Genomic DNA, 27,471 nt, shown 5'->3' on the forward strand with positions numbered 1-27,471 from the left:
TTTCAAGCTTGAAAAGGTTTGACTCGTGAGAGTCACAACACATGATTTTTTTTTATTTTAAAATTTTACCTTTATTTAACCAGGCAAGTCAGTTAAGAACATATTCTTATTTTCAATGACGGCCTGGGAACAGTGGGTTAACTGCCTGTTCAGGGGCAGAACGACAGATTTGTACCTTGTCAGCTCGGGGGTTTGAACTGGCAACCTTCCGGTTACTAGTCCAACGCTCTAACCACTAGGCTACCCTCTAAAGAACATAGGCTACCCTCACCCTAGAACTATAGCCTGTAACAACACATGATTAAAGAACATAGGCTACCCTCACCCTAGACCTATAGGCTGTAACAACACATGATTAAAGAACATAGGCTACCCTCACCCTAGACCTATAGGCTGTAACAACACATGATTAAAGAACATAGGCTACCCTCACCCTAGACCTATAGGCTGTAACAACACATGATTAAAGAACATAGGCTACCCTCACCCTAGACCTATAGGCTGTAACAACACATGATTAAAGAACATAGGCTACCCTCACCCTAGACCTATAGGCTGTAACAACACATGATTAAAGAACATAGGCTACCCTCACCCTAGACCTATAGGCTGTAACAACACATGATTAAAGAACATAGGCTACCCTCACCCTAGACCTATAGGCTGTAACAACACATGATTAAAGAACATAGGCTACCCTCACCCTAGACCTATAGGCTGTAACAACACATGATTAAAGAACATAGGCTCCCCTCACCCTAGACCTATAGGCTGTAACAACGGCTGGTTCAACAGACGTCCGTCATGTCTCTTTTATCCTGTTGGTTTTATGATATCATGGTTCTGACCCCAAGCTATTTAGAAATATTGTTGTAAAAAAAAGACAGTGATTTTGTTTTAATTTGATTTTAAAAAACAACTTATTAGAATGATTCACCGTCCTAGCTTTGTGATGAGATCGTCCAGCTCGCATGCAATGGAATTTAGGAACCGTCTGTTATTTCTGGAGAAGTGTGAGCAGTATAACGGTTGATGTTCTCTTTATATTGGAGCTTTGTCCAACTTCTGTGAAAAGTTTGATGTGTGTAAAACCTTCCATTGTCTGCATTGCCTTATATTATGCTCATGGGAACAATTTATGGTGCCTGTAACTAGATTTATGTATAGCCTATTTTAAAACAAGTTTTGATTGAAATTTTATTTGAATTTTCACTCTTTTTAGGCCTTGTCAATAGTAAATTCAATCTTGCTTATTGACTACATTTGGCATGTTCTTGGCTCAGACATAATGCAATTTACAGTAGTCTTATCCCCTGATTCAGAGGGGTTGGGTTTATATTATGTATTTATTTATAGACAACCATTTTTGTCACCTCTTCCACACTGACTTTACGAATTCAAAAGTACAATCCTTGTCTTTCATAATTTGGTCCGTTATACTTGGGATGTGTAGTGTCAGCGTTTGTTGCTGGCATGTCATCCCTAAGTTTGCTTATCTTGCCAATGAAAAAGTAATTAAATAGTTTGCAATATCAGTTGGTTTTGTGATGAATGAGCCATCTGATTCAATGAATGAAGGAGCCGAGTTGCCTTTTTCCCAAAAAATTCATTTAAGGTGCCCCAAAGCTTTTACTAGCATTCTTTATATAATTTATCTTTGTTTCATAGTGTAGTTTATTTTTATTTAGTTTAGTCACATGATTTCTTAATTTGGAGTACGTTGGGCTGCCAGACTTAATTGCCATACCTTTTGCCTCATCCCTCTTAACCATACCATTTTTTTCTCATCAATCCAAGGGGATTTATCCGTTTTTACAGTAATGTTCTTAATGGGTGCGTGCTTATTAGTAACTGGAATAAGTAGTTTCATAAATGTGTCAAGTGCAGCGTCTGGTTGCTCCTCATTACACACCACAGACCAGGAAATATTCTTTACATCATATGAACATATGAATCACAACAAAACCTATTGTATGACCTCTTATACACTATATTAGGCCCAGCCTTTGGAACTTAGGTTTTCCTAGATATGGCTATTATATTGTGATCACTACATCCTATGGATTTGGATACTGCTTTAAAGCAAATATCTGCAGCATTAATAAAGATATGATCAATACATGTTGATGATTTAATGCCTGTGCTTTTTGTAACCACCCTGATAGGTTGACTGACAACCTGAGCCAGGTTGCAGGCAATGATTACAGTTTGAATTTTTTCCCTGAGTGGGCAGCTTGATGACAGCCAGTCAATATTTAAATCACCCAGAAAATATACATCTCTGTTGATATCACATACATTATCAAACATTTCACCCACATTATCCAGATGCTGACTGTTAGCACTTGGTGGTCTATAGCAGCTTTCCACCAGAATGGGCTTTAGGTGAGGCAGATGAACCTGTAGTCATATTACTTCAACAGTATTTAACATTATCCAGATACTGACTGTTAGCACTTGGTGGTCTATAGCAGCTTCCCACCAGAATGGGCTTTAGGTGAGGCAGATGAACCTGTAGTCATATTACTTCAACAGTATTTAACATTATCCAGATACTGACTGTTAGCACTTGGTGGTCTATAGCAGCTTCCCACCAGAATGGGCTTTAGGTGAGGCAGATGAACCTGTAGTCATATTACTTCAACAGTATTTACCATGAGATCGTCTCAAAGCGTTACAGGAATGTGGTTCTGAGTATAGACCACAACACCGCCTCCGTTGGCGTTTGTCTTTTGGGTAGATGTTATAACCATGTATTGCTACCACTGTATCATCAAAGGTATTATCTAAGTGAGTTTCAGATATAGTCAGAATATGAATGTCATCTGTTACAATCAAGTTATTGACTTCATGGACCTTGTTTCTTAGTCTACATATGATAAAACGGGCTATTTTTTGTGATTTTCTGGGTTGTTTGATTGTTTTTAATGATTTACTGGGAAGCTTATCAGAGGTAGACTTCCTCATGTTATTTACATTGGAGCTGATAGTGCAGGGTGAGCTGCATAAAGACGTCTTCCTACTATTGCACACCGCCTCAGTGCTAACATTGTAACTCTGGTTTATAGGCTCATGATTAAATGCGGAAGACACATTTCAGTTGGACAACTGACCAGGTATCCCACTTTCCTTTCCTTATATTAGTAGGAAGGCTATGTTTTAAAAATATATTTCAATATTGAAGCCATCAATTACTTAGAACAATGTGGACTGCAAACTTGTTCAACATATTATGCAAAGATGGGATAGGCCGACATTTTGTTTCTGTAGACTATTTAATAAACTAGGCTATAAAAGACTAACATTCAAATTGGAATTGATGACAACACGGTACAGAAGACTTCAAATACACAAGTTGAATCAACTGCATATTTAGCCAAGGAGCACATTCTGATTGGCTAGTGAGGGGTCATGCCTCCAACTTATTTATTTATCAAAACTCCTACTTTAGCAGTCAATGGCATTTGATTCTTACCCCCTCCTGTCTCCTTGGGTTTGTGCCAAGTTCAATTCCACATCAGGTGTTTTAAACACAGCTACCTGCCTCTCTGTTTCTCCTGCTCTTCAGAGTGAGTGAGAGGAGACGCTGTCTCTGCGTTTAGGATAATGCCCAGCTCAGCACCCATCACTGCGTGTGTATAATGTGTGGATGCTGGCAGGGGGATTTACTGCACTCCAACCTTCTGTCATCGTGTGTGTGTGTGTGTGTGTTTTGTTAACTAGCAATAGCAATCATGGTTTAACAGGAGATTAACTGTATGAGAAATGGGGATCAATTCTGTTTCAGAACTAGTGTATTTAGGAAATCATCTATAATCCAGATGTCTGGAAAACATGGATGATTTCTCACTTCATGTTTTGGACTTCACTAATCAAATGAATGTATTTCCCCTCTGAACACTGGCATCCTGACATAAGGCATGTCTTTAATGATTAATGGCCTGATCTGGATCATTTGGTGTTACTTTTCCTGCCCATTATGCCCTGCTGAGTCACACACACACACACACACACACACACACACACACACACACACACACACACACACACACACACACACACACACACACACACACACACACACACACACACACACACACACACACACACACACACACACACACACACACACACACACACACACACACACACACACACACACACACTATGGGAGAGTGGCTGTGTGAGGGGGCTGACGGTTAGACGGACAGGGTAATTACCCAGATGCCTGTGCAGTGGGGGGCTGACAGTCTGAAAACAGCCATCTATAAATTAGAGCATTAGAAACTAGTGAGGCTACTGTAGGGCTAATCAGCGGGTGCTCTAATTTAAAGATGGCTGTTTTCAGACTGTCAGGCCCCTCACACAGCCACTCTCCTGATGTGTGTGTGTGTGTGTGTGTGTGTGTGTGCGTGTGCGTGTGCATTGGATGCAGCTCTTGTCATCCCAGTAGAAAATAGAAGACATTGATCCCCTTCATCCCCAGTGATAAGTGACTGCTATTAGTCTCAGAATGTGTGGCGAGCGCTGTAAAATGGCTGTCATCTTCCATCTCCTACAATAGTACGACTGATACTCAGCTATTTTTTATATTGCCTGTTACTCACTAAACACCACTCGCCTCGCCACTTACACCATTTGTCATGTTAGAAATGTTAAAAATGCTTAATTGGCTCATATTAAAGTGAATGTATAAGAGATTTGTGGTAAGATGGGGAATGAATACAAATGGGAGGGAGGGATAAATATATAAAGAGAGAGGGAGTGTCAGTGTTGACATGTTAGTGTTTATCGTACGTTTGACCCATATATAGCATTGTACTGCAGTGTGTTGTGCTGCAGAGCTTTGCCTACTGTGTGTGTGTGTTCTGTTTAGATCAGCTTGCTGTATCCAATCTCTTAAACAACTCTCTGTTGTCTCTTCTCATGTGGGAGAGGAATGGAGCGAGGGATCAGTGAGTCAGACTTAGTCACTGGGTCTGGGAGGGGCGAGGAGATATATATATATATATTTTTTTTAACCTTTATTTAACTAGGCAAGTCAGTTAAGAACAAATTCTTATTTTCAATGACGGCCTAGGAACAGCGGGTTAACTGCCTGTTCAGGGGCAGAATGACAGATTTGTACCTTGTCAGCTCGGGGGTTTGAACTTGCAACCTTCCGGTTACTAGTCCAACGCTCTAACCACTAGGCTACCCTGCTGAGGGAACGTGTGACAGAAACGGGAGGGTGAGGAGGGGAGTGAAAGAGAGCGCGAGGGAGCGCGAGGGAGCGGGGGGTACAGACACGGACTTGTCTTTGTGCTGTTGTCTGAAACACCTCCCAGCTGATCCAAAGCAGAGAATAGAGCACAGCATTGTATTTCTGTCACATAGCTACTCTGTCAAAGAACTGTGGCAGTACAGGCTGCAAACAATGAATGCTGGTTAATTGTGCTTTTGCTCTCTGTATTTCACTACATGGGAATGGCAAAATGTCCTGATTGAGTAGGTGGTGTATTTGTTGCTGTACCCACCGATCCTTCTCTTCTCCTCCCTTTCCTCCCCTTTTTGATACATATAACTTCTCCCCCTGTCTCTTGCTCTCTCTCTAGCACCTCCACATGACGGTCCAGGCCTTGCAGGATGAATTGAGGATCCAGAGAGACCTGAACCAGCTGCTCCAGCAGGACCCTGCCAGCCAGGGTCGCGAACTGGCCCTGAACTCTGAACCCACGGAGGAGAACTACCGGCGGCTTCATGGGGACCACGAGCGTCAGGCCAAGGAGCTGTTCCTGCTCAGAAAGACCCTGGAGGAGATGGAGCTGAGGATAGACACCCAGAAACAGACCCTGGGTGCCAGGGATGAGTCCATCAAGAAACTGCTGGAGATGCTGCAGAGCAAAGGTGGGTTACTGGGACACAAACAGCGACCCATATTAGTCATTTTCCAATGTTAACGTATCTTCTAAATGACCATATTGTTGTATTCCAGGGCCGTCGGCTAAGGCCTCAGAGGAAGACCAGGAGAGAACCAGGAGACTGGCTGATGCTGAGATGCACAGACACCATCTAGAGTCCCTACTGGACCAGAGAGACAGGGAGACGACTGCTCTACGAGAGGTGAGGGACACTGGGAGAGATGAGGAGGAGAGAGGGGAGACGGAGGAAGGTAACACATAGAGGGGCTTTAGTTGGGTCACAATATAAACCATTTGTGATTGAGTGTTGTGTAGTAGACAATGTGTATGAGCTGTGACAACCTTGTTCTCTTTAGGAGCTGCATCGTCGATACGAGGGAACCCCAGAGTCCACCAAAACCAAGGCTCTACAGACAGTCATCGACATGAAGGTACCTGTCTCTGTGTGTGGCTGTGTCTGTCAGTGTGTTTGTCTGTGGCATAACCCCTTATCTCTCCGGTGTGTGTCAGGATGCTAAGATCAACTCTCTGGAGCGAGGTCTGAGGGACATGGAGGAGGAGGTGATGATGCTCAAATCCAACGGCCTGCTGAGCTGTGAGGAGAGACAGGAGGATATGAAACAGATGGAGGTCTACCGCAGCCACACCAAGTTCATGAAGAACAAGGTTAGACCAGTTCCCATTGGTCTGAATTCAGTTGCCCTTGGTTCTGATAGGTCAGAATTCAGCTCAATATCAATCTGTTCTATAGTTGTTTTTGTTCTCATTATGTTCTCTTCATAGCATGCACCCCTTCCTCTCCCTCTGCTCATCACCCACTACTTCTCTACATTCCTCTTCTCCCCTCTCCTGCTCTTGTTTTCCCTCCACCTCTCTCTCTCTCTCTCTCTCTCTCTCTCTCTCTCTCTCTCAGATGGACCAAGTAAAGCAGGACATGTCCAGGAAGGACACAGAGCTGCTAGGTTTACAGACCAAGCTGGAGACTCTGACCAACCAGTTCTCTGATAGCAAACAGCACATCGAGGTCCTCAAGGAGTCGCTGACTGCTAAAGAACAACGAGCTGCCATCCTACAGACAGAGGTACATGGCGCTTGTAAACGCCAGGGTAGTGGGTTCGATCCCCGGGACCACCCATACGTAGAATGTATGCACACATGACTGTAAGTCGCTTTGGATAAAAGCGTCTGCTAAATGGCATATATTATTATTATTAGGTACACACACACACACACGCACACACACACAGAGCCAGTATGCTGAGCGGTTCCCCTCTGCTGGCCAGGTGGATGCTTTGCGTCTGCGTCTGGAGGAGAAGGAGACCACGCTGAACAAGAAGAGTAAACAGATCCAGGAGATGTCTGAGGAGAAGGGCACGCTCAACGGAGAGATCCACGACCTCAAGGACATGCTGGAGGTCAAGGAGCGCAAGGTCAACGTCCTGCAGAAGAAGGTGGAGCTTGACTATATATCATGCTGTATAATGCAAAAGTCATACTACGTCCTGTTTAGTAAGCGTTTTGTGTATGTTTTTCGTATAGCTCACCTAATTTTGTGTGTGCGTGTCCAGATTGAGAACCTGCAGGAACAGCTGAGAGACAAGGAGAAGCAGATGAGCAGCCTGAAGGAGAGAGTGAAGTCTCTACAGACAGACACCTCTAACACAGACACAGCTCTTAACACACTGGAGGAGTCCCTCGCTGAGAAGGTACACACACACACTACATCCTACATTGGTCAGTTTTATGGAGCCGCGCCTACCACATCAATTCCGATAGCTACCTGACATCAGGACAGGTTGTTCTCCCAAAACCGAGTCACGTGCTTAGAATTGTTCCCGAGAGCCGGTCCATTGGCCAGCAAATTGCATCAATTTATTGTATTGTTTTCATGACTCCAGGCAGTAGGCTAATTCCTTTCCCCTGCTAGAATGAATTTGTCTCCATGTCTATTCAACAGTTGGATAAAAGAAACCATGCGGCACATTGATAACTCAAATAGCTTTGAATGAGAGCCTTCTTACCTGAAGAAAGCTATAGGCTTAGCCTACATAACAAAACATGACCTTTGCATTCAATATTGTTTTGATTTTCAAATAGTTTAATTGAAACTTCAATAAATAATTGCCCGAATTTAATATTGCCCACAAAAATACGTAAACCTTTTCCAGCGTCACCGGTCAAATGCAAATTGTATGGCCAGTGCATGGTGAATGAAAGTCTGAATTGCGAATGCCTCTGCACGTGGACAAATTCAAATTTTTCAGCCCCAATAACGGACAGTTCCCTACTCCACACTCTCACTGTGGCTGGGTCTGACACCGCTCACACAATGGGATTTACACCAATAAAACAGCTCCACACTCTCACTGTGGCTGGGTCTGACACCGCTCACACAATGGGATTTACACCAATAAAACAGCTCCACACTCTCACTGTGGCTGGGTCTGACACCGCTCACACAATGGGATTTACACCAATAAAACAGCTCCACACTCTCACTGTGGCTGGGTCTGACACCGCTCACACAATGGGATTTACACCAATAAAACAGCTCCACACTCTCACTGTGGCTGGGTCTGACACCGCTCACACAATGGGATTTACACCAATAAAACAGCTCCACACTCTCACTGTGGCTGGGTCTGACACCGCTCACACAATGGGATTTACACCAATAAAACAGCTCCACACTCTCACTGTGGCTGGGTCTGACACCGCTCACACAATGGGATTTACACCAATAAAACAGCTCCACACTCTCACTGTGGCTGGGTCTGACACCGCTCACACAATGGGATTTACACCAATAAAACAGCTCCACACTCTCACTGTGGCTGGGTCTGACACCGCTCACACAATGGGATTTACACCAATAAAACAGCTCCACACTCTCACTGTGGCTGGGTCTGACACCGCTCACACAATGGGATTTACACCAATAAAACAGCTCCACACTCTCACTGTGGCTGGGTCTGACACCGCTCACACAATGGGATTTACACCAATAAAACAGCTCCACACTCTCACTGTGGCTGGGTCTGACACCGCTCACACAATGGGATTTACACCAATAAAACAAGCTGCTGGGTTTGTACAAATTGTATAAGCATGATTTAAAACATTTCCGACCCGCAATATAATTGTTCTGAACTGCGAGCCAACCCACGGGTTCAAGGAGTGCTTTCATTCCACCCGCCAGCAGATTTTTTGTTGTTGTTGTGGGTCACCCGTGGGGAACCTTCGGTACCCGATGCAGTGCTCGAACACACACACACACACACACACACACACACACACACACACACACACACACACACACACACACACACACACACACACACACACACACACACACACACACACACACACACACACACACACACACACACACACACACACACACACACACACACACACACACACACACACACACACACACACACTGTCCAACTCCGGCAGAGACTCATGAGCAGTGCTGTTTCTGTCCGGGGTGTTTGTACTCTCATATGGACTCTGAAATGACGCCTCTGTAGGAGCGCATCATCGAGCGTCTGAAGGAGCAGAGAGACAGAGACGACAGGGAGAAGACTGAGGAGATCGACAGCAACAAGAAAGAACTGAAGGATCTGAAGGAGAAAGTCAGTCTGCTGCAGGGAGATCTGTCTGACAGAGAGGTACACACACCCAAAATGTAGTGACACTGTTGACACAGTTAAAAATATATATATATTATTATTTTTTCAAAACGCTATATCAACAAATGTTTCACATTTTGGTTTTCATAAAAAATGATTGCTTATGAGTACCTTCGTGTGTGTAAAATATTACCGATTTATTATTTTTTTAAATTAAAAGATTAATAATAATTTGTGTTGTTGTTGGGAAAAACACAATATATCCATTGTTTAGCTGGAACGGAATGTTCATATCCTGTATATTTGACTGTGATACGTGGTTGTCTCACCTAGCTATCTTAAGATGCATGCACTAACTGTAAGTCTCTCTGGATAAGGGCATCTCCTAAATGACTCATGTCAAATGTAAGTGTTTTACATAGAGGTCATATTACTGTATAGAATTATTATTTTTTAAATGTAAATATTGATATCACAAATGTATAAAAAAAAATGTAATGTAGTTATTTGTTACATTTTACTATGTAAAACCAAGCAGTATTCCCTGAGAGTGAGTCATTTACACTGAGTGTACAAAACATTTCCATGACAGACTGACCAGGTGAATCAAGGTGAAAGCTATGATCCCTTATTGATGTCACTTGTTAAATCCACTTCAATCAGTGTAGATGAAGGGGAGGACACAGGTTAAAGAAGGATTTTTAAGCCTTGAGACAATTGAGACATAGGTTGTGTGTATCAATCAGAGGGTGAATGGGCAAGACAAAAGATTGAAGTGCCTTTTGAACGGGTATGGTAGTAGGTGCCAGGTGCACCTGTTGTAGTGTGTCAGGAACTGCAACGCTGTGGGGGTTTTCACGCTCAACAGTTTCCCGTGTGTATCAAGAAGGGTCCAACACACCCAGCCAACTTGACACAACTGTGGAAAGCATTGGAGTCAACATCCCTGTGGAAAGCTTTTGACACCTTGTAGAGTCCATGCCCCGACAAATTGAGGGCAAAAGGCGGGGGTGCAACTCAATATTAGGAAGGTGTTCTTAATGTTTTGTACACTCAGTGTATGTAGCATTTAGCAACAAAAAAAACATGATTATTTGTCTCTGAAATGAAATCATCAAGTGATAGACATGTATTTGTTTCAAACCTGTCATTGAACAACCAACCCCATGCCATGATTAGTGAAAAAACACATCCATTTCATAATTTCTTTAAACAATAAAAGCTCATTTACCAACATTTCTGAAATGGATTTATAGCATTTTGGAATGAAACTCTTTAATTTAGGAACCCCCTCTCCCTCTCCAGACCAATCTGTTGGACCTAAAGGAGCATGCATCATCCCTGGCCTCCTCGGGGCTGAAGAAGGACTCCAAGCTGAAGAGTATGGAGATCTCTCTGGACCATAAGAAGGAGGAGTGTCTCAAACTGGAGAACCATCTTAAGAGGGTGAGATGTTGCTTCTAGACAATGATCTAAGGCTATGTTTACTTACTTGTCTGATCATAGAAAAAAAATGTGCCTGACTGTGTGTGTTTTCAGGCCCAGAATGCGACTTTGGAGGCCAAGGCGAACACGGAGCTGTCGGAACGCATCACCTCCCTGGAGCAGGAAGTGACCCGACACAGAGAAGATTCTGGCAAGGCTCAGGCGGAGGTGGACCGGCTGCTGGAGATCCTGAGAGAGATGGAGAATGAGAAGAACGACAAGGACCGCAAGATCAACGAGCTGGAGAAGTATGTGTATCTTTCTCTGACCCTGACTCTACTTGTTTGTGACTAACTCAGTCTCTGTAAACAGCACTTTTTCTATATACATGTGTACCTGGTCTAATGTAGGTGTTTTCCTCTGAAATATCACACGGTCCTCCTCTTCTCCTTCCTGTCATCTTGTCTTCTTGCTCTCTGAATCTGTTTCTCTTGCCTTGTCTTTATGCTGGAACTCTCTTGTCTCCTCTCCAGTCAGTCCTCCAGGTTAGTAACATGTTCTCTGCTCTGTCTACTGGCTGGACTTCCTACCTTTCCCCCACCACCCCCACTCTCTTTTAATCTCAATTGCTTTTGCTCTCCCTGCCCTCTCACTTTCACCACTCTCTTCACTTTATCCCACTTCACCCTCTCGAACACCCTCTCCCTCTGTGATGCTTTATTGTTATGAGTGTAACCTTATGGGAATGTCTGTAAACCAGTCCTCTTGTGTCCCATGGTGCCTTGCAGGCAGACCAAGGACCAGAGTAAGAAGGTAGCATCCCTGAAACATAAGGAGCAGGTGGAGAAAAGTAGGAACGCCCGACTGGTGGACGAAGCTAAAAAGAGAGAGGACAACATCTCAGAGAGCTCTCAACAGGTCAAGGTAAGGTGTGTGTGTGCGTGTGTGTGTGTGTGTGGGGGGGGAGTCTATGGATGTGTGACTAATAACACTGATAGTTTGGACACCTACTAAGTTTGGACACCTACTAATTCAAGGGTTTTTATTTATTTGTTACAATTTTCTAAGTTGTAGAATAGTAGTAAAGACATCAAGACTATGAAGTAACACATATGGAATGACGTAGTAACCAAATAAGTGCTTAACAAATTAAAATATATTTTAGATTTGAGATTCTTCAATGTAGCCACCCTTTGCCTTGATGACAACTTTGCACACTCTTGGCATTCTCTCAACCAGCTTCATGAGGTAGTCACCTGAAAAGAATTTCAATTAACAGGTGTGCCTTGTTAAAAGTTAATTTGTGGAATTTATTTTCTTCTTAATGTATTTGAGCCAATCAGTTGTGTTGTGACAAGGTATGGGTGGTATACAGAAGATAGCCCTTTTTGGTAAAAGACCAAGTCCATATTATGGCAAGAACAACTCAAATAAGCAAAAAGAAACGACAGTCCATCATTACTTTAAGACATGAAGGTCAGTCAATCTGGAAAATTTCAAGAATTGTAAAAGTTTCTTCAAGTGCAGTTGCAAAAACATCAAGTGATATGATGAAACTGGATCGCATGAGGACTGCCACAGGAAAGGAAGACCCAGAGTTACCTCTGCTGCATGACCTCCAGGCGGTGTAAGGGTTATTTGACCAAGAAGGAGAGTGATGGAGTGCTGCATCAGATGACCTGGCCTTGACAATCACCTGACCTCTACCCTATTGAGATGGTTTGGGATGAGTTGGACTGCAGAGTGAAGGAAAAGCAGCCAACAAGTGCTCAGCATATGTGGGAACTCCATCAAGACTGTTGGAAAAGCATTCCAGGTGATGCTGGTTAAGAGATTGCCAAGAGTGTGCAAAGCTGCCATCAAGGCAAAGGGTGGCTACTTTGAAGAATCTCAAATCTCAAATATATTTTGATTTGTTTAACACTTTTTTGGTTACTACATGATTCCATATGTGTTATTTCATAGTTTTGATGCCCTCACTATTATTCTACAATGTTGAAAATAGTACAAATAAAAAACCCTTAAATGAGTATGTGTGTCCAAGCTTTTGACTGTTACTGTAAATATCCTTTATGTAAAATGTCTTTATCTACCTCAGTCTTCTCTCCCCTCCCATCTAGGACTCTCTGCGGTTGAAGACTGAGCGTATCGAGGAGTTAGAGGAGGCTCTGAGGGAGAGTGTTCAGATTACATCAGAGAGAGAGATGGTGCTGGCACAGGAGGAAGCTGCCAGGAACCACCAGGAGAAACAGGTACACATGCACAAACACCTGGAGGAGGTGTTGGAGATGAAGTGAAACGCGCAACACAAGGGTACACACGCACACATGTGTAACACAAATACAGCTTCGATATCCTTTCTCCTCTCATCCTATCTGCTGGCCACATTTCACTCTGTCCCTCCCTTCCTACCTGCTGTCCCACCTTTTCTCAGTTTTCTTGTCTCTCATTTTCTCCTGTCTTCTCTGTTACTTACTGCCTCTCAGAAGCACTCACACAAACCAATGCATGAGTCCAACCACGTCCACTTTAAGTGGTCTAAGGTATGACGTAATGAACCTCCTCTGTTGTATTTCACCCTTTTGGATCAGTAGCTCTTTAGACCATGTTATCATGTACCATTTACCTACTATTCACTTTGAAATGACATGGTGTAAACTAAACCAGAACCATCTGATACTTTTTCTCGTGACGCCAATCTGTAACTTGTTGGTAACCATTGATGCAAACATTGCACCTCAGAGAAAGTCAATAGTTATTATTTAGCGATGTTGGGTTGTACTATTAACCATGTGACTTCTAAGTAAATGTCAGTTAAATGAAAGTACTACAGTGAAGTCATACCTTTTATTGCTGTTTAGATCTGTCATTGGAGCCCCTTGTTGTACGTTCAACACCTCAGTGGGTTTGGATCCAGAAACAACCCCTAGCCCTGTTCACCATATTGCTGGTCTATTACCCATCAATCCGTTCAGATTTACACTAGTACCTAGGTGCTATAGGGTGTAAGAGCTAGTGCCAAGGGGATAGGGTGTACGAGCTAGTGCCAAGGGGATAGGGTGTACGAGCTAGTGCCAAGGGGATAGGGTGTACGAGCTAGTGCCAAGGGGATAGGGTGTACGAGCTAGTGCCAAGGGGATAGGGTGTACGAGCTAGTGCCAAGGGGATAGGGTGCACGAGCTAGTGCCAAGGGGATAGGGTGTACGAGCTAGTGCCAAGGGGATAGGGTGTACGAGCTAGTGCCAAGGGGATAGGGTGTACGAGCTAGTGCCAAGGGGATAGGGTGTACGAGCTAGTGCCAAGGGGATAGGGTGTAAGAGCTAGTGCCAAGGGGATAGGGTGTATAGGGTAGCGAGCTAGTGCCAAGGGGATAGGGTGTACGAGCTAGTGCCAAGGGGATAGGGTGTACGAGCTAGTGCCAAGGGGATAGGGTGTACGAGCTAGTGCCAAGGGGATAGGGTGTACGAGCTAGTGCCAAGGGGAGGGTGTAGGCTAGTGCCAAGGGGATAGGGTGTAAGAGCTAGTGCCAAGGGGATAGGGTGTACGAGCTAGTGCCAAGGGGATAGGGTGTACGAGCTAGTGCCAAGGGGATAGGGTGTAAGAGCTAGTGCCAAGGGGATAGGGTGTACGAGCTATAGGGTGTAAGAGCTAGCGAGCTAGTGCCAAGGGGATAGGGTGTACGAGCTAGTGCCAAGGGGATAGGGTGTACGAGCTAGTGCCAAGGGGATAGGGTGTACGAGCTAGTGCCAAGGGGATAGGGTGTACGAGCTAGTGCCAAGGGGATAGGGTGTACGAGCTAGTGCCAAGGGGATAGGGTGTACGAGCTAGTGCCAAGGGGATAGGGTGTACGAGCTAGTGCCAAGGGGATAGGGTGTACGAGCTAGTGCCAAGGGGATAGGGTGTAAGTCAGGAATCATCAACTAGAGCAGCCGCGGGACCATTTTGTTTCTTTCACGGATGTTCAGGGGGCCGGAATCTAATTATAAATCATTTCTAGACTGCAAATTCACCACAAGAAGCCCAAACCTTGCTTATATTTGTATATGATCATGTGTGTCTCTCTATTTTGCATGGGAATACTTGGGAACAGATTTACAAAATGATATAACTTGGAGCTGATTTCCTGACTTTTTTCCAGTCTTTTATGTCCAACAATGAACATTAGAAAACTTATCGGTGGCAAATATTTGGCCTGCAGTCTGCCAGATGGGTAACCCTGGTGTAAGGGCTAGTGCCACGGGTGTAGGGGCTAGGGGTTCTTTCTTGTGTAAGTCGCTCTGGATAAGAGCGTCTGCTAAATGACTTAAATGTAAATGTACATGTTGTGTGCCTTTGATTGACAGCTCATCAAAATGGGTCTGTACTTGAGGAAGGTTATGTCTTTGAATGATAAACATAATCTAATACATTTTCACTCGCTCTGCTTGTCTTTGTATTGTCTTATTTTTATTATGTGTGCGTGTGTACAGATTGAGGAGCTGCTGGGGGCCATGGAGAAGGTCAAACAGGAGCTGGAGTCTATGAGGGCCAAGCTATCATCTACCCAACAGTCCCTGTGTGAGAAGGAGACTCACCTCACCACTTTGAGGGCCGAACGCAGGAAACACCTGGAGGAGGTGCTGGAAATGAAGTAAGACACGCACGAAGACACACGCATCATACACTGTATATACACCCATTCCCTCCACTTTCACATTTTGCAACATGTCTGCTGACTTGGTAGTCAGGTAATAGAATATCCTGTAAATGACTCATTCTAAAATGCCACCCTGTAATACCTCCTTGGTGCAGACAGGAGGCGCTGCTGGCAGCCATCAGTGAGAAGGACGCCAACATTGCCCTGCTGGAGCTGTCCTCGTCCAAGAAGAAGAAGACGCAGGACGAGGTGGCTCTGCTAAAGAGAGAGAAGGACCGTCTGGTACAACAGCTCAAACAGCAGGTAGGGAACAATCCCTCGTCATGTTACCTAGGTCCAGCAACATAGGCCTCTGTAAAGTCACTTCCTCTACTCATCTCCTTCACCTGAAATGGGGGGAGACTAAACAGACCTCAGACAGTTTATAGGTATAGCTTTTAACTTTGCAGCAAGTGCCACAATCAAAAAGTAGGCATCCATAAACTTCTCTGAGCTGTCTGCTCAATGCACCATGATTAGGGTGGCAGGTAGCGTGGCGGTTAAGAGCGTTGGGCCAGTCACCAAAATTTTGCTGGTTCAAATCCTCAAGAAGACTAGGTGCGAAATCTGTCTGTGCCCTTGAGCAAAGCATTTAACCCTAATTGCACCTGTAAGTCACTTTGGATAAGAGCTCTCTCTCTCACTCAGACTCAGAACCGTATGAAGCTAATGGCAGACAACTATGAGGATGACCACTTGAAGACCGCTCCCGACCAGACCAATCACAAACCTTCTCCAGATCAGGTGGGTACACAGTCAACCAAACAGAATCATATTTTTTGCAGTTGAAGGCTATCTAGATGCTATTATTGTGAGAACACGCGTGTAGCTTAACCAGAATATACCATCTTTCTCCAGTATATAAAGTTATCACGGCCGGCCAGCTCATTAGGCTGGATTACACCTGCATTGCTTGTTGTTTGGGGTTTTCGGCTGGGTTTCTGTACAGCACTTTGTGACATCAGCTGATGACAGAAGGGCTTTATAAATACATTTGATTGAAATTGGATTTGGCAGCCACCTATTGCGGCAGATTGATGAGGGCGGCATCTTCTGAACTAAACTGACCTAGACACACCTCCAACAACAAATAAAACCTCACATTATTCTGCTCAAATACAATGACAATTTCTCTCAACCAGTGGCATATGGGCTTTTTAGGAGATCGCTGATGCTGCTCTGTGATAAACAGTGGCCACTTTGTCAAAGGTAGGGGCCCAAAATATTTTGCTTCTCCAGCGTGCCTCTCCAGGGTGCTGTTGGAGAGACTCATCGCTGCGGCGCTCCACCAACGTTCCGTCAAAAAAACAATCTAACATAAATCAGGTAGCAGATATAGAGTAAGGTTTCCCAAACTGGGTGAACTTTTTGTTTTCTGCCCCAGGACCGAGTTGGGGAAACTCTGATATAGGATATGGTATAAAGAGTATGTGGCCTTTTCTGTAGCTTGCAGGCTGGAGATAAAATATATGACAATGTAATGAGATGGACACTTTTTACATCATGCAGGTTTCTCCGATCAAATTGCCTAACTAACCTAAATGGTGCTAAATCAAATAAAATATGTGCTGTCTTTTAACAAACAACATATCCTAAAAACAGGACAGGTCAAACAAAGTAAAATGGACAAAATGGAATGGACAATCACAGCTATTGTCCAGGAGTTTCACCCCTTTGTCATGATCAATGGTTTAAAGTTTGTATCTGTACAAGCTGATCATAGTGAAAAAGAAAATCATCCTGCTTTCCCCGCCGTGTAAACACATTGCAAACAGGCTCACGATAACTCCTGATAAAGTTGAGTAGCTGATATACATAATTTAAATAGCCAAATTGATTATTCACAGGAATCAGGACTAATAAAGCCAATACAACAGCCTGTTTTACCAAATGGTGGTCCTACCACATGAATGGGCATTCATAACATGCAGACATGGTAGGCTACACCTCAGTAAGCACGGACTGACGCAGATGCCTTGTGGACATCTGTTGTTGGCATGGTCCAGACCGGCCTTGATTTCAACGTCCACAGACATTGATTTTTGGTCAGTTTTCTGTCTCGCACTCCTATGTTTCTCTGTCACACTCTCTCTCTCACACACACATACACACACTAACCAAGTGTTTTTTTCTAATGCTGCAATTGGCTAAACCATCTGTCCAATAGGATGATGAGGAGGGTATTTGGGCATAGCCAACCCCGCGCCCCCCTCCCCTCTCTCTCAGCCATTTTGTTCAGAAGGGTGAGAGCACAAATGAATGTCCGAGTCATCTGTCAATTTTTTTCACCACCTTCCTGGCATGTATGACCGTCTCTCACTCCATCGTCAGTGTGTCCCGTTTTTCTCCTCCATTTTGTTTTGTCATCCGTTTCTCCTCTCACCATTTTATGTTGGTGCAGTGAGTTGGCCCGTGCAGTGAGTTGGTCCGTGCAGTGAGTTGGTCCGTGCAGTGAGTTGGTCCGTGCAGTGTTTGGTACATGTCATCTGTTCTCATATTTGTATTTTTTGCGGGAATGATATTTCTGTTGTTACTGTGTTACCTTGGATGGTGTTTCAGTGTTTGTCATGTACTGTAGCTTGGACACTGTTTGTGAACAACTGAGTCAATCAAATAGGCAGACACACACACACACACACACACACACACACACACACACACACACACACACACACACACACACACACACACACACACACACACACACACACACACACACACACACACACACACACACACACACACACACACACACACACACACACACACACACACACACGTCTGTCCCACATACCAGACTCCAGTCTTTTCTCCTTGTGATCTAATGCATGTGAGATGCAGCCTTTTTCCTCCTCCCACTGCATGCTCCATGATTTTGGTTTAGCATGGTTTAGTCTCTTGTAACACACAGGGACCGAATGTCATTTTTCTTATCTCTCTCTTATCCAATTGGCTCTTCCATTTCTTTCTCCCTTTCCTCTCCCCCCTTGCATCTCTCCCCTCCAGATGATCCCCCCTCTCCTGTCCCTGAGTGAGAATCGCAATAAGCTTAAGCTCTACATTGCCCACCTGACTGACCTCTGCCATGACCGAGACCCCAGCATCCTCAGCGTCCTGACCCCACCCCCCCACTATCACCACGCCAACCCACCAGCCTGGGAGGAGGAGCTACACAAGATGACTTTGGAGCAGGTAACAGAGGAGTCCCTCCCTCTGGTGTTTTCTCTCTCTCTCTCTTGTTCCCCGTCTCTTTCTCACCCTCTATCTTTCTTTCTGTGCTCTGTCATATCTTAGTCTTAACAGGAATGAGTGAAGTTTTTAAAGCCTCAAGGGAGATGGTGGGGGAGGAGAAGTATGCTAACTCATTATCTCTCCCTCTGTCCCTTTTTCTCCCCCCTCCCTTCCTCCTTAGTTGGAACTGGAGTTGGAGTTGTGTGAGAAGGAGAGCGGGGAGCTGCAGGAGTATGCCAACTCAGTGCTGCAGCAGATCGCTGACTACTGCCCTGACATCCTGGAGCAGGTGGTCAACGCGCTGGAGGAGTCCTGCTGAACTCTCACCTTTATAGACCACCCCCTGATGACCCCAGGACCCTGCATGAGCTTCAGACAACCTTCCTCCCATCTATCCACACGTGATCTTGGCGGAGGGAGGACTGAGCGATCATACTACACCCCCACATGCTCAATTCTCATTCCTGGGGAGATTCACCAGCCTGAGGAGATGATGATGATGATTAACTGATGAAGAACAGTCACACAGTGGGCTAATGGTGGAAGGATGTAGATGCATGCTGGTCATGGGTTGTGTTCAGTAGTGCACATCGCACAAAAACGTTTTGAAAGAGAAAACAAAGTTAAGGTAGCACCTCCCTGTTTCATTTTTAGCATATATTTTGTGTTATTTCCTATGTTTCCCATTTCCCCTCAACCACCCAATATGAGAGAGAGAGAGAGAGCGAGAGAGAGCGAGAGAGAAATCCTAACTTGAACTTCCACACACATCTCCCATTGACATCAGTGTCTGATTTACATCAAGTAAGGATTTTGACCAGGGGGGGGGGGAGACAGGCAGGCAGTGGTTGGTTTTAGATGGTTTTGCACACAGCACCCTCTTCAATATGTGGTATGCAACGTTAGTTTATTTTAGCCACGTACACTTCTAGTAGTGGACCACAGGGGGTTGGTCGCACCTTAATGGGTGAGGACAGGCTCGTGGTAATGGCTGTAGGGGAATGGTATCAAAAACATGGTTTCCATGTGTTTGAATCCATTCCATTTACTCCGTTCCAGGCCTTATTATGAGCCGTCCTCCCCTCAGCACCCTCCACTGTAGTGCACTATATGGAATATGGTGTCATTTGGGGACGGTACGATAGAGTGGCCTTTGAGTGTGCAATGGGATCAATACTGGACCTACATGAGGGACCTTTTTATTCCTCAGTTCTATTGGTGCTACAGCTTGACATAAGACATGAAGAGATTACCAGTCATAGGATATCATCCAAAGTTTCTATAGATATGACTTTGTAAAACATTATCATTGTTTAATTTATGATTTAATTATGTTCCCTGAGATTGACGTTGCCTCTTTTGTGCATTTTTCCAAAGCTTCCGAGTGTACGGTTCTTGTAATGAAATGATAGTGAATCCTACTGAAAAGGATATGAAAGTCCCTTCCCAGTGGGTTTGAACCTTTTTTAAATCAATTAGTAAATGACTCATTAAATACATAGTGACTAGGGTTGAATATTTTCCCGGTGTTTTAGAAATGTTCCATCCCGAAATGAAATCCCTTTTCTCCTGGGTAACCTGGTGTTTCCCACCAAAACCGGAGGTTTCATTCAAAAGAATTATAAAGCATATATGTTTGGATTTGATTAGAGCTTTGATCAGCATGAAAAGTCTAACCTGAATCTACCTGAGCCTGATGAGCCATATATTTTAAAAACATTTATGAGCCCTACATGAGCCTAAGCCCAAAAATGCCCAAATGATTATGCCACTATCCAATACATGTATGATAAAGGCTACTGCACATTATGCGTGACAGAAAAACATAGAAGCCCCTAGATGTAGCCAGCTATAGCCTATGCTCTCTTGGGTAAATAAATTAAACTAGCTCCAGTAGGCTAATCTTTTTGACTGTGGACTGTATTGTATTATATGGACTGGAATTAGGCACATCATTGAAACCATGAAGCAGAAGAGAACATGCTATTCTGGTGCAGCACATGCGGCCTACAAAGTTCAAACTATTGGCTAGCAAATTTGATTTTAATTTTGAAATATAATTGGGCCTATTGGTATAATTAGTAGGCTGACATATTTCTATACCTACCTGTTTATATACCCTGAATGTTATCCTCTTTCTCTCATTCTTTCCGTGCTTTCAACAATTAAATTAAATGCATTTCGTTGTCCTTATCTTCATCATTCTAATGTCATCCTTGAATAATATAGGACTAGAATTAGATGCAACAGGCTTTCACTTCGCTTCACAAAGATTGAATGGTTATGGGTCTAAATAAATAACTGCTATAGCCTACCGCCATCGCGAGTTCACTCATCTTTCAAATTACCCATGAGTTCTATTGGCTTCTGTGTATAACATTCAGCTAAAAAGAGAAGGCATCCCTCTTCAAATAGTCTATTGGTATAAAAAATGCTATAAAAAAAAAATGATGTCCAGCAAGCTATTCTGGTCTAGCTTTTCCTGCATGGGACTCCAAGAGCTAAGGAGTGTTTTTTTTAAAGGATAGAGGTCAGCGGAGCACATGTGCTTGCGTATTGGATAAGAGACAGAGGCTATAAGTTAGAAGCTTATTATGCATAACCCATCATTAATTAGCTAAATATAAGGCTAATACTGCATTGAACGTATTACCCGTAGAAGGTAGGCTAGAACATCTCTATATATAGGGCTATATATCAATCTAGGACAGGATTATCTATTTTGGATGGAGTTGATGGAGAGCGACAGAGAAAAAACAAGAACCCCGTAATCCAGAAGGAGATGGGTAAATTAGACATGCATTCGATCTTTATATTACTGTAAGATAGGCCAAGCTGCAGCAAATGTAGTCCCACCTGTCACAAGAACAAAAAGTTGAGATGATAGGTCTACATGCATTATGAACTGTGCTCCATACTGAGATGGGCTGCTGTCTGTCCCCACCCTGAGCGGTGATTCATGCAGAGGCCGTAGAGAAGCCAGATTTAGATATAGCATATAATATAACAGTTCCATTTCACACCATGCTGTTCATATAAATAATTTATGATAATTTACCAGTTTCTCGCAGTTATTTATCCCAGGGAAAAGCGAGTGATTTTTAGAGGTAAATCCCGGTAACCGGGTTCCCACCATTCAACCCTAGTAGTGACTACATAAATGTAACCCAGTGGAAGATGTTGTGAATTCTGTAAAAAAAACAAAGTGAGAAGCTAAAAGCAGTGCAGTTAGTTGTCTATTTTGTGTGTGTGTGTCTCAATTTGTCTGAAGACAAAAGATATGACCGTACTGCCATAAATTGCAGAAAGTCATGTTCTATAAATATATATACATATAAAAGTATGATGTTGACCATATGGATATATATGCATTGAATGTTTGCACCGAATCGTGAGGAGCAAGGCTCTCTGAACAAAATGGCAGACCGTTCTAGTGTCTTCAGCTAAAACTGGAGAAATATTTCTAAAAAATAAAAACTTTTATAAATGTCAAATTACATGTAAACTTAAAATGTTTTCAAACTGTGACTGTGTAGAGGGAGAGTACTTTTTATTTTCTTTCATTTATGTATATTTCTTGAATTTTTTATGTATACTTTTTCCACATGATGTAAACGTATTACCCTGAGATTCCAGTGTTTAGTTATTTCATATATCCGAGATGTTTGTGGGAATGACACCCCTTAGACTGTGTTCCCCTGTTCTCCACATGTCTCACACAGTAGTCTGACCGTTTAGGACAGAACGGTCTCCAACCATGGTTCTCCTGATTTACAGAGCACGCTGCCAGTCTCTGGCATTTAGAACTGCTCTGTACAGTACATTTCTATTTCAATCTGTCCATTCTGTCTATTTCAATCTGTCCATGGTTGAACAAAGTTTCAAATCAGCTTGGTCTCCAGGACCAGAGTTGGAGACTAGGCTACTGTTTAGGTTCTCTTATCCTGCCCCTTGTCCATAAACCAGGATGTGATTTTAAAGTACTCTCTATGGCCATCTCCCTTTCCAGAAGTCATTACTGACCTGATAAAATCGTAGAGGTAAAAGCAAAGGGTTTCACTGGTCAGCTTTCACCTATCCAGGTCATGAGAACAGTTTTATTTCAGGAAGGAGGAAAAAACATGTGTCTTTCAAAAAAGTTGCAACGGGGCCCTAGCCTGTGTATCCCTGCCCTTGCCTTAATGTCTGTGGACTCACCAGTCTGTGATAACTTTGTTTTCAACTCTTCATTCAGGAACACAGTGCTGTTAAAGGGGCTACTTCTATAAAGTCATGGTTCTCGTTTTATTTTTTAAAACTTTCTTTTTCATTAGTTAAAGAAATGTACTGCCTTCCGTCTGTGTTAATGATGAAAAATGTTACGTAAAATTAAAGCAAAACAGACACGTTTGAGTATTTGCATTTTGTATGTATGTAAATAAACATATCCTATCAGTCTTTCACTCTCTGTGGGGATTTTTGTTTACAGTACTGCCATTGTGCATATTATCAGCATAATTAAGTGTAACATAAAAAATGATTCGTCACACACCAGATAGATGGCACAGTGATGCTGAAATGTTTTTTCCCCCATAAATTACTGGAAGGTTATACATATGAAGTGTGCGACCCCAAATGGTTGTTTCTGGACCAGCAGAACTTGTATTAGAGCAAGATAATGGAATGGCCCCTAATGTTCTGAACACCCTGCACCTTCTGCCATATTTAGTACCTGCTTTTTCATAGTAAGGCCCTCCTATAAACGTCAAATGGGCGACAGAACTCAAAATAAACCTTTTTGCAAAAAAGAAATTCAACATTTTTATTAATAAATATCACTGTTGTATGAATATAAAACCATTTTAAATGACCCTTTTTAAAAAACACACCAATGATCTTTCCATGAAGGCGTTACAGGAGAAAATATGTAGGCTATTGATATGTTGCATACAGACTTCAAATACATGCTCTTGATAACCAAGGGCAAGATAAAGTCTATTTTGTCACTCTCCATTCTAAAGTCCCCAGGGGGGAGAAGGCAGATAGTTTACCCCTGTCATATCCACACTGTTCATGTTTACCAGAAGGAATTAGGAAAGGCAGATTACAATGTTAGATACAGTACAACTCCTCAGGCATTGAAACTACCAATTCAAAAAGGTGTACTTCAAAAACAAACTATTCACTTCAATTTGAAGTACAATGTTCTGGCTTACAGCCATTCATTATAAAAACATATATTTATTAACATAAGAAAAATACTTCTTAGTCAAAGCTTCAATCCAAGGCATTAAGGCCTTCATGTGCAGTGTTAAGAGGGACTGTGTTAGAACATAGTTGTTTTGCATGAGTCTATTATCAATACTGGTAAACAGTTAAAGGGAAAGTTGAAAAATGTGGCAGATATCCCATATTATTTTTGTTTGCATGGAAAGACGGTGGGGTTGTGTCCCAGGCACTCCAGTTTCTTCAATGAATGAGGTAGCTAGTAAAAACCTTATAAAATGTGATACAATGACAGGATAGTTAACATGGAAATAAGGGAGAAAGCAATTATACCAAAATAAGGGGTGGAATAATGCTATGACAGTGAATGTTTAAAAAGGGTTGATCCCTTCTACTAAAATTAAGGTCACAGTATTATAGTTATTAAAAGGTAATGTAAAAGCATACAAACTGACCCGCTCTGGTATTCTATGAAGATGGAAAATAATACACCTTCCACGGTGAAAACCCCCACTTCTTCCTCCCAGCTTGGCTTTCACCTCACTTTCTCACTCTCCGTCATTTGCCAGAGTCCCAGGTTTAACACTTTAAGGCACGGGAGCTGCGTTATCCTCTCCAGCCCCCGCTTGGTGATTTTGGTACACCCGTACAGGTCGATACCGGTGAGCTGCGTCAGGTGGTCGGCGATTAGCTCCAGCCCCTTGTCAGTGATGCGTACGCACTGCCCGATGTTCAGGGTCTTGAGCTCGTGCATCTGGCGCACCATCCGGTTGATCCCGTCGTCACTGATGTGGCAGGAGCACAGGGACAGAGACTTGAGCTGGTACAGCCCCTGGGCAATGTAGGCCAGGCTCTGGTCACCTATCTTGTCGCAGAAGGATACGTCGAGGCCAGAAAGCTGTAGAGAACCCATTGCCAGGTGCATGATGCCTGTGTCACTTATGTTGTCACACGACCGCAGGTTGAGGCTCCACAGGTGAGTCATATTCGACAGGTGGATCATACCAGCGTCCGATATTCCTCCGCAAAAGCTGAGGTTGAGCACCTTGAGATTGGCCAGTCCCTTGGAGACGTGTTTGAGGGACAGGTCCGTCAGCTTTTGGCAGTCTTGCAGGGTCAGCTGCTCCAGGGAGAGGCAGCCTTCGGCAGCGCTTCGGGTCATCCCAGCCAGGTGACCGATGCCCACGTCTGACACATGCCTGCAGCTCCGCAAATTAAGGCTCTTGAGTTTGTGCAAGCCCCAGGCAATGAGCAAAAGGCCTGTGTTGGTGATGTTACTGAGGCCACCGAGTTCCAGCACCTCCAGATTTTTCAGATACTGGGCAATCCTGCCCAGGCTTGAGTCTGTGATTGGTTTGCAGAGGCTGAGGTTGAGGATCAGCAAGGAAGGGATGTCCTGAACAAAAGCATGTCCGAGGCCATTGTCCGTGAGGTTAAAACAGCCACATAGGTTAAGGCTTTCAATGTTTGGCATCCCCTGGATCACGTAGCTCAGGCTGCGCCGCAGGCTGAGGATCTGGACCTTCTTGATGCCCCGGGTATGGAGGCTGGGGAACAGGGACGGATTGGCCCTCCGCAGATGAAGCTTCGCTTCCACCCCCCTCCACACAGACTTGTGGTACGAAGCATCCCTCCAGGCCGCACACACTTGGGCCACCCTACCTTTGTCCCTTACGTCCAAGTAACTGAAAATCATAGCTAAAATTTCCGGGAAAAGGCCAGATATTTGTGTCTCCATTTCAAACATGTTTGGAAGGGGAGAGGTTAGCCAAAACTAACCAGGTATCCTATTATTCGAGTAGGCTAGCTAACGTTAACTGTTCGCGAAGTTAGCTAATGTAACTCAGAAAAAGAACATGTTCAAAGTCCAGGAATCCCAAGCCAGCTTTACATAATACATATCTGAAAATCCAACGCGAAGTTTTCAGGTTGTGTTATATTATTCCAAATCAACTGAGATAGTTAGCTAACTGCTTCCCATGAAAACGTAGACAACTAGCTGACGTTAGCTTGCCTGGCTAGTAGCCTAGGCTAGCTAGCGAACCATAAGGCGGAAAACAGAGACGGTCAGGCGACTCTACCCATGTTCAAGTCAGATGACGGTTGTCGTTCTTCAAGTGGATCCAGTCGGTCGTTCATTTTCAAAATAAAAACTGAAAATGTATCTCTTAAACCCGCAGTATTCTTTTCTTCTGTGTAATGGGTAAAAGGGCACCGTTTATATTAGCATTTCAGTTCTGTTGATGGATTCATGGCGCTTCTTCCCGTGGCTACGCTGTGCTGCCTTTGTCTGGCCAACCATTTCAAACTGACGACGTAGGAAAAGCAGTGCTTGGTGGGGGGGTACAAAAACAATTAACATTAATATGAGAAGACGTAATAAATGTAATTGGCCGTATTTAATAACATAAATATTAAAAAGTTTGAGATTTTATACATAATCACTTTCTTCAGAAATTATTTTAAAGATAATAACCTTTTTTAGGACCACCACATTTTTTACATTTTTGGTTTCGCCCAATTCGCTACAAATTAGTGGTCCTCTGGAAAATCAATGAAATTATTTTAATTTTAATCTATTGTGAATGATAATATATTCTCAAAGTGTGAAATAGTATAATGTAAGTCTCTGAGGATCCCATATATCCAGTGGAAATTTCATAAAATGCCTGAAATTTTCCCCACAGATAGAAAGGGTAACTCAGACACGTCACGTGGGCTATTAACCGTTTAGAACGTTTTCTCACTACCAAATATGGTAGTGAGAGGAAGTTCGGTCGGTAGCGGAAAAAGATGCAACTAGGTGAAACTGGTCCGATCTTCTGCACATTGTCTCATTGATTAAACATCTGATCTCAATACATTTTCTGTTCCCAAAACTACAAATCTGTTACGAACACAGTGCCCTAAAATTTCTAGACTTGACGCTATGCCAAAGATTTTTTAGCAGGAGTACACGCGCACTTCACAGAGGAGGGGTTCCCTAACGGAAATATGCAAATAGGTGCTACAACGCGCCATTAAACTCGTGCTTGGTTTTGAACCTCCTTGCTTGTTCTGCTCACGATGTAAACGACAGAGATTAATTATCTTGGGTTAGTTATACATTTATTTGATTTCCCTTTTCAAAAAGGTCTGTGTCTGTCCAGAGATCACTGACGCGGGGAACTTTGAGGGCCTGGAATAGGCACATTAATATCCCGTTATTATTCGGGATACTAAAGTATTCTGTTTTTGAGATAATCAAAAAACCTTGTATCCAGGTTATGTTAAACCAGGACAAAATGCCAGGGGTATGCTGATTTTAACGGGATGCTGTGGCATATACACATTTGATCCCGTTTACTGTTATTTTTCGCGGTCTGCGCAGGCTCAGTGGCGCATATCCTGGGTGTTGTGC

General features: G+C 43.4%; 2 protein-coding genes across 7 annotated transcripts in view; one reads left to right on the top strand and one right to left on the bottom strand.

Annotated features, from left to right (window-relative positions):
- The window catches only part of LOC124001971 (ELKS/Rab6-interacting/CAST family member 1-like), a 35,415-nt gene extending 12,112 nt beyond the window's left edge, over positions 1–23,303 (top strand). The window contains exons 4-22 of one of the 6 annotated variants that reach the window (XM_046309165.1): positions 5,595–5,886; positions 5,975–6,102; positions 6,257–6,331; positions 6,411–6,566; positions 6,814–6,981; positions 7,184–7,351; positions 7,469–7,606; positions 9,434–9,574; positions 10,841–10,981; positions 11,075–11,268; positions 11,494–11,505; positions 11,749–11,884; positions 13,081–13,212; positions 13,447–13,503; positions 15,430–15,590; positions 15,752–15,899; positions 16,284–16,379; positions 18,642–18,827; positions 19,048–23,303. In XM_046309165.1, the coding sequence (XP_046165121.1) occupies positions 5,595–5,886; positions 5,975–6,102; positions 6,257–6,331; positions 6,411–6,566; positions 6,814–6,981; positions 7,184–7,351; positions 7,469–7,606; positions 9,434–9,574; positions 10,841–10,981; positions 11,075–11,268; positions 11,494–11,505; positions 11,749–11,884; positions 13,081–13,212; positions 13,447–13,503; positions 15,430–15,590; positions 15,752–15,899; positions 16,284–16,379; positions 18,642–18,827; positions 19,048–19,185 (2,667 nt within the window). In that variant the 3' untranslated portion in view covers positions 19,186–23,303. Of the gene's footprint in view, positions 1–5,594; positions 5,887–5,974; positions 6,103–6,256; positions 6,332–6,410; positions 6,567–6,813; positions 6,982–7,183; positions 7,352–7,468; positions 7,607–9,433; positions 9,575–10,840; positions 10,982–11,074; positions 11,269–11,493; positions 11,506–11,748; positions 11,885–13,080; positions 13,213–13,446; positions 13,504–15,429; positions 15,591–15,751; positions 15,900–16,283; positions 16,380–17,802; positions 17,879–18,641; positions 18,828–19,047 lie in introns of those variants that run through there. The other 5 variants (XM_046309195.1, XM_046309179.1, XM_046309170.1 and 2 more) reach the window with 5 other exon arrangements.
- Positions 23,254–26,395, bottom strand: LOC124002008 (F-box/LRR-repeat protein 14-like). The gene has a single exon (XM_046309222.1). The coding sequence runs from the start codon at positions 25,816–25,818 to the stop codon at positions 24,607–24,609; it is 1,212 nt and encodes a 403-aa protein (XP_046165178.1). The 5' UTR covers positions 25,819–26,395; the 3' UTR covers positions 23,254–24,606.
- Positions 26,396–27,471: the final 1,076 nt, after the last annotated feature.

This window comes from Oncorhynchus gorbuscha, linkage group LG02 (assembly GCF_021184085.1).
Source record: "Oncorhynchus gorbuscha isolate QuinsamMale2020 ecotype Even-year linkage group LG02, OgorEven_v1.0, whole genome shotgun sequence".
Classification (NCBI taxonomy): Eukaryota; Metazoa; Chordata; class Actinopteri; order Salmoniformes; family Salmonidae; genus Oncorhynchus; species Oncorhynchus gorbuscha.